Here is an 11069-nt window from a genome sequence, read left to right as displayed (position 1 = left end):
TTCGAGAAACCCTGTTTTCAATGTACCTAGTGCAAATGCTCTGTTCGCAGTAAAATTAACATAGTACTGCTTGATATAAGGGCATAGGTAGGTACTTTGATACTGAAGTGCATAAAGTGACAGAATATACGATACGATCTTCGGCAATGAGGTGAACGGAGTATTCTGTCGTAAAAAAAACTGTCCGTACCTGGATTTTTTGGCAAGCACACAGGCCTCACAGCGTGCGAGTACGTCACAGGCGAACTAATCTTCAGCAAAGCGATGTCGTCTGTGAGGTCATTCAGGGAGAAGTCCTGAGCGATCACTTTGGTGACGTACCGAGTGAACGGCCGCTGCGACCTGTCGCACCGGTCGTGCTCGCCAAATGTCACGCGAAACATGAACCACATAAATCTGAAATGACATTTATTCATCATCATCACATTTGTTGGACATAGGCCTCAATACAGACCTCCACCTCGGCCTCAGACCTCGGTTGGAAGTGGCCTGCATCCCTGTGAACCCATGGCTTTAACATCATCCGTCTATCTCGTTGGTCAAAATCCTACGCTGCGCTTGTCGATCCATGGTCTCCATTCGAGAACTTTTTGGCCCCAACGGCCATGTGCTCTCCGTGCTATATGGCCTGCCCATTGCCAGTTCAACGAGCTAATTCGCTTGGCTATGTCGGTAACCCTCGTTCTTCTAATTTTCTCCCGATTTCCCACGGATCGGGATGAAGATGAATCTTAAAATTTCAACCGCTGGGTTTGAGGTCATGAAATTTGGCACGGTTGTTTCTATCTAATGCAATGCGACGATGTAATTTTTGGGAATTCCCATGATTTTAGTCATCCATCATTTCATGACTCTTAGACGGTGACCTGTCGTTTCGCCTAGTGGAGGCCTGCCAACGCTTGGTCTTCCGGTTCGCGGTCGCCACTCGAGGAATTTTAGTAATATATCGGAATTTCATTTCAACAGCCGGACCCAATGGCTAACACTTGCGAAGCCGTGGGTAAAGTCTAGTATACCATAAACCTGTTATATCTGGAGAAGTTCGTATGTATATACTCAGTAGAACCTTGTCACAGGAGCCTCTGCTGCCCTTATTAGGTTTTTTTTGATAAATGCGGCAAATGCTGACTAAGACAGGGTTTTACCGAGTGTTCGCACAAACTTGTCAAGTAGGTATAGTGGTGATGATATTCACTAATACACACCCTTTTATACAATGCGCAGCCGATACCACATATCTATCGTTGATCAGCGAGGCCCCACACCCAAAAGAGTTATGATAAATAAGCCTTGCGAGCCAGGGGAACGCGTTCATACTCGCCAAGGTACCGCCCACGATGCGTGGCTCCTCGTTCCTTTCACCGCAAACTGGAAGTTTTCATGCATTATATTATTATACAAATTGTTTTAAACTTTCATGATTTTCAGTTATAATTACTACCACAATCGGGACTTATCATGCTAACACCGTAATGTGGTCGAAACGTTTCGTATTTTGTTCAAAACGCGTATCGAGTTCATTAGAATGAAATTGGCTGCGTAGTTGTCATAAAAGTAGTACTTTATGTGGGATAGAAGTCTAGTGGATGAGTCTTTAATCAGACATTTTAGATAAACAGAAGTGAATCATAGAAGCTAAGCATTTAAGCCATTAACAACCCTAGCTATCAATCAATTGACTAAATAAATATAAAGGAACGACTCACAGTTAAAAAGTCATGGCTTTACTACTAGAATGCGACACGCGTTTGGTCGGAGTGTCGTTTGTGCGACAAACGATTAGGCGATGCACGACTGTGCGAATGTACGTCACGACTGTACGTCATTTGTCCGAACCATTATTTGTGCGAAGTATTATCAAGCGATGTACGGCTGTGCGACATGGTATTTGTCCGAGGCATCGTACGTGCGAAGATGATCAAGCGATGCACGGCTATGATCCCAGTTATATATAACAATTTTTGTAGCAGTTCCTTTTGTGCAAGGGTTGCGCTTCTAACCTAACCTAACCCACTTTTTTGGTAGCAGTTCTTCTAGTGCAAGGGTCGAGGTTCTAACCTAACCTAACCCACTTTTCTGGTAGCAGTTATTTTTGCGTACAATTTAACTTCGCACATAGATACTGTCGTACATTTGTACTGTCGAACAGTATTAAGTCGCACAATTTAACTTCACACATAGATACTGTCGTACAATTTTATTGTCAAACAGTAATACATCGCACACTAGCACTTCGCAGAAATGCACTGTCATTTAATAGAAACGTCGCACAGTCGTACATCGCACACTCGGGGTCGCACTTATGTGATAATAATCCCAACATAGACGAGGTGTTTTAAAATTAATCCAAATATTTTAGAAGGTTATTTGAGTTAGTTCAACTGAACATATCTATATGTAGATAAATGTTTTTCAGATATTTATTCTACATAAGACAACCTGAGACAACCGTATTACCGGCAACTATGTTTTTTTCAAGGAAGGTTAAATTAACGTATTTTTGTAACTTAAATGACATTAAATTTATTAATAAACTAAAATTCAGACTTTGTTAAATTCTAACAAAATTATAATTGCCAGCAATGTACAGCAAATTAAATTGACAAGTAATAATTAGAGTATCTTTAGGTTGATATTTATAGGCAATTATAATTCTGTTACAAAATGAACAGTCTGAATTTTAGTTTATTAATTTAATTGATGTCATGGTTAGGTTACAATAAATACGTTACTTTAATCCCCCTTAAAATGCCTGGCTGACGGTAACACACTGTATAATTAACTTTTCTTATAATAATGATATTTCATTATATCAGCCATAGGACTTCCACGGTTGGACATTGTCTACCCCCAATTTAATGAAATATCCCGGATCAATTTACAATGGCTTATACATGCTTATTTACAGATCATGAAAACGACGACGATGGACTCGTGTAATAAAAGTACTCGTTGCTTTGAAACCCATCGAGGTCATAACGGTAATGACACTGGCCATACTTACACCCACATACTTATACATTTGCAATATATTACGACCAATCGAACTTGTTTTAGAGCTTTAAGGATCGACTACACTGGTGCTCTTACACACCAAAATCGCAAGGAGGTGCCTCTTGCGTTCCATTTTTGAAGCACGGTTCAGAACTGCAAGAAAAATTGTGCAAGTTGTATTACGTTGCGAGGCTTTAAAGCCAACGAGTCTGCAGTGGTCAATCAAGCGCCGCGATGTAACGCAACTTGCACGTTTTTTCTTGCAGGTTTAAACTGGCTTAACACGTACTGTCCACACCACTGCTCAAAAAACGCTGTCATAATCATAATGTAAACGCAGTGACGTATCGCGCTTTTTTAACCTCCGATGCAAAAAGAGGGTTGTTATAAGTTTGATGCCAATGTCTATCTATCTGTGGCATCGTAGGTCTCAAACGGATGGATCGATTTCGATTCGATAATTTTTATGTGAAGGTGAGTTTCTTTGCGGTGGTTCTTAGCTACGTTTGATAAACATCTGTTCAGACGTTATTGAGATACTGAAATTGAAATGACAATGTTTTTTTAACTTTATTAAGTTTTCCCCAAACAAAGCTTTTTGAAAGAACCCTACGTTCACCGCTTATATAGCCGATAGAGATTTTATTTACACGTTCATACTACAGAAACAAGGACATTACACCATGTTCAGCTAAAAAAAGAAAACTTCACTTTAACATACAACTCATGAGCTTATTCTAACATATTTATCTATACCATGATTCCGTGGACTTGGACAGAGAAGTTGTTAAATCTCATTTCAGTCAAGAGACTGTTAGGGACAAAATATGGTGTGTCAAATATGATATGGTGGGATTTTACTCTACTACCTAACATTCAATGGTATCTCCTCTCCTCTTTTCTTGCATTAAAATAATAATAAAAAACATCCTTTAACCGGTATACTTGTGACTGATAAACTATATCATCAATTCTTGTAACTTGAGTTTTTTTTTGCGGAGCCACGTGGCCAAGTACAATTATATTTTATTCTCATAAGCTAATTTCATATTCATATTTTTAAATTTATAGACATTAGGTAATAATATAATTTGTTGTCAACTACTTATCCTAGCATAGTTTTATTTGCGCTCAGATACGGAAGGGCCAGGCTGAAAACCAGCGCCGAGGCCTCGAGGCGCGCTGCGTGGACTCGGCTTATGCTGAGCCGGTCCCTTTTGCCACAAGCAATACTACTACCACTACTTTCTATTCCTTATTAGAAATTTGAAGTTGGTATGGATATGTAGATTGGTATATAATATGTAGATTAATAGATTGTATAGCAATGCCAGCAGAAAGTGTAAGAAATGTATTATTTAAGTGTTGTTTTTTTCTTTCTTTCTTTTTTATATTAGACGGTGTTTTGCTCGGAGCTATCAATGCTGGCTATAAGCCCTGAAATACCTACTTACATTCCAACAACAGATGATAAACGTTGTAGTAATTGGTTGTATAATTAATAGTGTATAATTAATAGCGGTTGGCACTTACTGCATGAGCTGCATGCCGGTGCATATCTTTTTTGGAACATAGCGCGCGTGTTCATAAATGCATCTTCCGAAACAGTAAGTGATTCCTGCAAACACAAACAAATCAGTCATGAACAGTTAAATATTAATTACGTAATTAGACTGAAAAAGGCTGTCTTGTGTATTTTTTTATTTACTGCAGCTTTCGGGATGACTAGTACAGTCAAGTGCAAATATAAATATCTATTCGAGCCACTCAAAAATATGTTTCTACGGCCTTATTGCGTCGGAATAAGAGTCTGTGGTACTTATTTTTGAAACTTTGTTTTTATTTATTCACAACACAAGATAGGTACAACAATATGATAGGGAAGAAAATAAATAAAAACTACATAAATATAACTAACTATAAAAAGAAAACACCATCTAAGAGGCCCTCCTGCGGCATAGACCCTAACACACTAAATGTTATTAAAAGTTCATATTTTTACACTTGACTTTACATAACGAAGAAAAATGCGCCGGAAGAAACTTGACAGAAAATCTGTGCGGAAAATACAGCAAAAACTACTTACTACATAATTTACATAAATTTCCTACTAAATTCTATTTTTCATAATATCCACATATATCTATATTAGGATAACATATTTTATTTTTATTTACATATTTTACACAAACATTTCAATTTTCATCTTTGAATGATGTGCGTGCTTGAAAGGATGTGCACTTTGAACATCGACCAATGTCAGTCGTATTGTCAACCACAATAATTATCAACTCCCAAAAAAAACACAAAATACATACAGGGGTGTTCAGTGGAACAAACCCAACCATATTCTGGATTATTTTTAAAACAGCTTGTACATAACATTTGTAGCCTACACTGGAACGCGATTCCGTGTGTTTGACTTTAATTTTTAAACATTTTTTTACACATATCCATGGAAATTATTATCGTTAAAAAAGGTTATTTTATAAATGGTTATTTAAATCAGCTCACCTGAGGAAAGGCACTACCCAAAGTAGCAGTTAAACAAAAAAATACGAAAATGCACCACATTTTCCGCATTACGTTTTCTTAAGAATTGTTTATGTACGACGAGATCATGTGGTCAGGTTTAAATGTGTACTAAGTCGTGGCTTTGATCTCTCAGTATGGTTACAAGAAGGGAGCTAAAATGCTGCTTACAAACTGTATAGTGTAACATGAGCGGAAGTTGTAGCATTGTCGCTTTCAACGCTAACTTCGTAGCATTAAAAATCAGTAAAGAGCTAGTCGGTTTCGGGTCGAGTTCCGTACAAATATATATAAAAAATTAGTCTGTATTTAAAGGTATTTCTTTTTTCTTTCAGTTCGGAAATAAAAACTCTTAAAAAAAGTAATTTTTCCGTTAGGTAGGTACTCTCATTGGAAATGGAAGTCAGTAACTTTTTGGATTTATATTTCTTGCTAGTGGTCTTTTTTATCCATAATTATGGACAAATAATTATATAATCATAATTTTAAGTAAAAAAAATACCGTATTAGGATTTTATATTATAATTATCCACTTCATCTGCACCAATCTTACCCGAATTTGAGAGAAAGAGACGACAGTGAGAGACGATTATTAGACAGTAAGAGTGCAGTGATACCAAAGTAATAGACAGAGTTGCAGTTACTTTCAATATTGGTAAAGATACAGACAATATTTTCATATTGTTTCTATTATATTTTAAAGTTTAATTAATAACATTACATTTTCGTGATAGTTATGGCATGCATACTAACCCAGATTTTGTACCCTGATGCATTGTGCGCTCATTCCGATGACCGGATGGCCGAGTGGTTAGAGAACCTGACTACGGTTCGAATCCAGGCCGGGGCAGATATTTGTATGAATAATACGAATGTTTGTTCTCGGGTCTTGGATGTTTAATATGTATTTAAGTATGTATTTATCTATATAAGTATGTTTATCCGTTGCCTAGTTTCCATAGTACAAGCTTTGCTTAGGTTGGGACTAGGTCAATTGGTGTCAAGTGTCCCATGATATTTTTTTATTTTTATTTTTTATTTTATTTTACGTACTACTTTTTTATTATTATTTGCTAATTAGATTCTTTCTTAGTAAACAAATGCCAACACAACGCTTTGAAGTTAGCGATAAATAATTCTAACTATTTAATATTTATTTATAAAAATGACAAATTATTATTTTAAATATAAACTGAAACGAATTAAATATTAAAACAAAATAAAATTAACCTAAACTTATAATATAACCTACAAACTAAGACCTAAACTACAACCTAAAAACCACCATTCCGCGTCGTACCCGGCTCAAAGGTGCCCATAATGCCAGCCGCATTTCCCCGCTGTATGGCCAGCGCCACCTGCTGAACCAGGTACGACCCGGAGCGTAATTAAACACTGAAATCTTCGTTTTCAAATCGTGTCGATGACACTACAAGCCGCGTAAGCAACATTGGCTATGGCCGCGCAACCCGCAAAATAGCAAGTTTGAAATTTCACTACTGTTTCATATTATTATAAACACATATATTTTAATCCTAACTAAATTGTTGGTTAGGTACGCGGTATTAGCCATTGTTGGTTACGCGGCATTAGCCATTGCTGGTTGCGCGTCATTAGCCATTGTAGGTTGCGCGCGGTATTAGCCATTGTTGGTTACGCGGCAGCCTGTGTAGGTTACGCGGCATTGCGGCATCGTCAAAATCTTACAGGTTACTTTTGACCTATTTTAAGAGGTGGGTGGCAAAGCAAGTGCAGTCAACCGAAAAGCTTGTACTGGAAAGGAAATTTTTGAACAAGCACTTATTTAGTACTTTTACTCACCCGTATCTAACTTAATAATTATATAAAATAATAATTTAATAACTCGAGCGCCGTTTTAGTCCCGCCCGGAGGCTGTACGACATGTTTATTTGGCAATGACCTCGCGGATCAATGAACTCTCAACATCTCGAACTGCAATCAATAGAACAAGCAATTTGAACCTTTCTTCCTAATGACTAGAAATCAAAATTATAGAATAGCACTTGACCAGCTAAATGTATATTTTTGGATTTACGATATCGACAAGTATTGAAGAAACGTTAGTAATTTTATTCTTGTGTAAGCTGTGACTAACTGGTTACTAATTTTCATGATATAAGGAAAACAAGCAGGCAGATCATCTGACCGAGAGTAATCACTACCGCCCATTAACACCCATAACATAAGTAGAATTACGAATACGTTGTTGGCCTTTTGAAAAAATAATAGGCTTGGAATTTATTATGGTTTTGTTATTAGTTACTATACACCGTGTTCTGCTTAATTTTTGTTAACTGCGACAGACGCCTCAGTTCATTGTTAGGAACTATAATAAAGATTCATAATGAAGATTTCGGACGAATCGAACAAAGTTCTTTCATATGTTGTATAACTTCACAGATATCGTTTTAACAATGTTTTTGAGCTTTAGCTCAAATTGTAAAGTTCACAAACTTGACTAATGACATTGACGTGTCACGTAAGAGAGATATCAAAAAAACTGGCATTTTTAATCTTCTTTCTTCTTCTTTCTTTTCTCTTCTTTTTTCTTTTTTCTTTCTTCTTCTTTGCTAAAATGTGCGAAGTAAAAACACTTTTACTTTTTTCACTAGCATGGACTTCAAAAAAACGTCATAAATTAAGAATCTTTATAATATTTTACTACTTATTACCTAAATTCTTGATTATTTTAAAACAGTACCTAAGAGGGCCACTTTGTCTTGGAGAAATTAACTTCATTTGACGTGGTGAATGTTCTCTTAAAGTTAACCGAAATCAAAAATAACACGGTGTATAAGTAGCTGCTCAGTACCAGTGCCATTATTTTTTATTTTTTATGGAATTTAACGATAGACTTACTCAAACACTTGTTGTCGTCCGCGACTTCGTGTGTAAAGAATTAATTTATGGTTTCAAGATCGACAAACAACACAATGTTTTAGACTATCGCAGTCATTGCTAATTTTATCTAACTACCACTCTAAAATCAAGGTACGCGGAACAAAACCCGAAAGTAAATCATAAAATTAAGATCGACGAAGCTTAAATGAAAAACTGCATTTTTGCTTACTGAATTCAGGCTTTCTAATAGATTTACATACATTTTTAGGGTTCCGTACCTCAAAAGGAAAAAACGGAACCCTTATAGGATCCTTTTTGTCCGTATGTCTGTCTGTCAAGACACTTTTTCTCGGGAATGAGTGGAGGTATCAAGCTGAAATTTATATCAAGTACTGAGGTCTACTGTTCCTTGGAGCTGTGAAAAAATCAAACTTCTCAGCCAACGCAATCAAAAGATGTAGCCGTTTATGCTGCAAATTTCCGCAAATTTTCGAAACTCGCAAGGAAATCAAAACCTACTTTCCCGTGAACTCAGAATCATGAAATTTGGTATGAAGGTAGCTATTATAACACAACTAACTAAAAAGGTCTGAAAATCTTAATTTTTTGTTTGTCTGTAAATATCACTTATCCAATATAATCTGACCCCACACTGCGTATATTTTGCTTAAGAGTAGGGCTCTGCATACACTGGATGTATTAAATCACTCGGAAAAAGCGAGAAATATCTTCAAGACACGATTCCGTTTACTTACATACATATAAATGTGTACGAAACCCTCGGTGCGTAAGTCCATCTCGCACTTGCCCGGGTTTTTTTATATATAGATACAGATTTGTATAAGAGACCATAAATAATAACCCATTTCCTTGAAAAAAGTTAAAACGCAGTACTTAATAGCTATTACTGCGTACTTCGTCACGAGAACAGTATGCGAACAACAATTTCATGTTTTTTACCCGACGGTCCGAAGAGGGTTAGCAGCTTAACTTACATATTTTATAATATAGATATAGAATAGACCCGTGCCTGCAGTACCCCTTATATACATACTAGAGTTTAACCGTGGCTTCGCACGCGTTAACTAGGTATTCGATCTGGTAGGTACAATTGAAATTCCGGGATTTTACAAAATTCCCCGGGGAATTCCCAAAATTTATATTGTGGTCTTCAATTCATTGCGGTTGTGTTAAAAATAAATGTACAAAATTTCATGACTTGAAAGACCCAGCAGTTGAAATTTCAAGATTTTATCCCTATCCCGTGTGAATATCGGAATAAAAAGAAGCCTGCGTGTTATTCCAGACGTCCAACTATCTACATACCAAATTTCATCCAAATGCGTCCAGCCATTTAAGCGTGAAGGAGAAAACACACACACGCACACACATATACACACACACACACACCACCTGGACACATAATCTTTAATACCCGAATTAAGATTAGAAGTTAAGCTATGTAATCTAAACAAATAATTTTCAGAGAAATAAACAGTTACATTTTGTTTTTACACACACACACACACACCCACACGCACACGCACACACACACAAATTTTCGCATTTATAATATAAGTAGGAAGATGATTATTCCTATTGTTCTGTCAATTAACAATGGATCTACAATATTGTTTGTCTTAACTTAATTGGGTAAAGGGATCTTAGGTAAGTTCATTTCATATTTTGTTACCTCATCACCAGCACTTCTTGCCATCACATGAGAATACTACACAAAATCATATTTACTTACAAGAACGTCTCTCCGAGACAGGACATAATGTACTGATAACTAAACATATACTGATTCAACATCAATGTAATAACTTATGACCTTGCAATAAACATTTTGAATTTGAATTTGAGAAAATAAAAAAATAACGAAAAATGGAACCGACTACAAAACCCTTGAAAAGCCAGCAGGAATGGAACAATAGTCGTCTACCTCACCTACATCAATCCATCCTACTGGGTCGTGCTGAGTCACCGACTTCGAGCTAGTAGATACCTAGAAAAATATTTTCAAGGGTTTTGTAGTCGGTTCCATTTTCGTTATTTTTTTACTTTTTTTGGAGTCGGTTTTACTTTTTTGTTAAAAAATTTATTTATTTCTCACTGTTTAGTGATTCGTAGCCAAAGAACATCTCACAACGATTCCATTAAGCCTAAACACGGCATAGGGACGTTGTTTAATAACAGAGTTCCGTTGCCTACCTTCCGGCTTCAGCATCAGATCAGTTCGAAAGAATCATTAACTTAAAGCTCCTTCTTCGTCGCTTTATCTAGGTATATTAATCGAAATCGTTTATAGAGGAGCGAGCATTACTTAGCTTTGACGAGTTCCATTGGTCATCTGTCTTCTTCATCAGGTCCAGTTTTCCAAATGATACTTTCTGAATGTAAATGCTTATTTCAATGCTAAAAATGGCAAAATCGCCATAGGTGTACCTATAAAATTTGAGATTTGCCCTCGATTTCCCTAGGATCCCATCATCAGATCTTCACTTGGTGACAATGGGACCACCTCAGAAGAGTACCCTTTTGAAAGAATTTTGAAAATCGGTCCACAATTGACTGAGTAATCGGCGAACATACATAAAAAAAATACAAACATTGGAACATAGAACCTCCTCCTTTTTTGAGTCGGTGAAAAATAAAATACATTTTTTTTATATATTTTA

The 11069-nt window shown here is 36.4% G+C and overlaps 1 protein-coding gene across 1 annotated transcript in view; it reads right to left on the bottom strand.

The window, feature by feature from the left end:
- LOC141434498 (putative serine protease 46) overlaps positions 1-5662 on the bottom strand; it is an 8647-nt gene extending 2985 nt beyond the window's left edge. The window contains exons 1-4 of the mRNA XM_074096919.1: positions 5509-5662; positions 4528-4612; positions 1206-1368; positions 191-396 (exon numbers count right to left, since the gene is read on the bottom strand). Coding sequence (XP_073953020.1) covers positions 191-396; positions 1206-1368; positions 4528-4612; positions 5509-5577 — 523 coding nt within the window. The 5' untranslated portion in view covers positions 5578-5662. The remainder of the gene's footprint in view (positions 1-190; positions 397-1205; positions 1369-4527; positions 4613-5508) is intronic.
- Between the last annotated feature and the right edge of the window lie 5407 nt (positions 5663-11069).

Source organism: Choristoneura fumiferana, chromosome 13, assembly GCF_025370935.1.
Source record: "Choristoneura fumiferana chromosome 13, NRCan_CFum_1, whole genome shotgun sequence".
In the NCBI taxonomy this organism is placed as follows: Eukaryota; Metazoa; Arthropoda; class Insecta; order Lepidoptera; family Tortricidae; genus Choristoneura; species Choristoneura fumiferana.
Note: the sequence above shows the minus strand (reverse complement) of the source record. Positions and strands in the feature narration are given on the sequence as shown.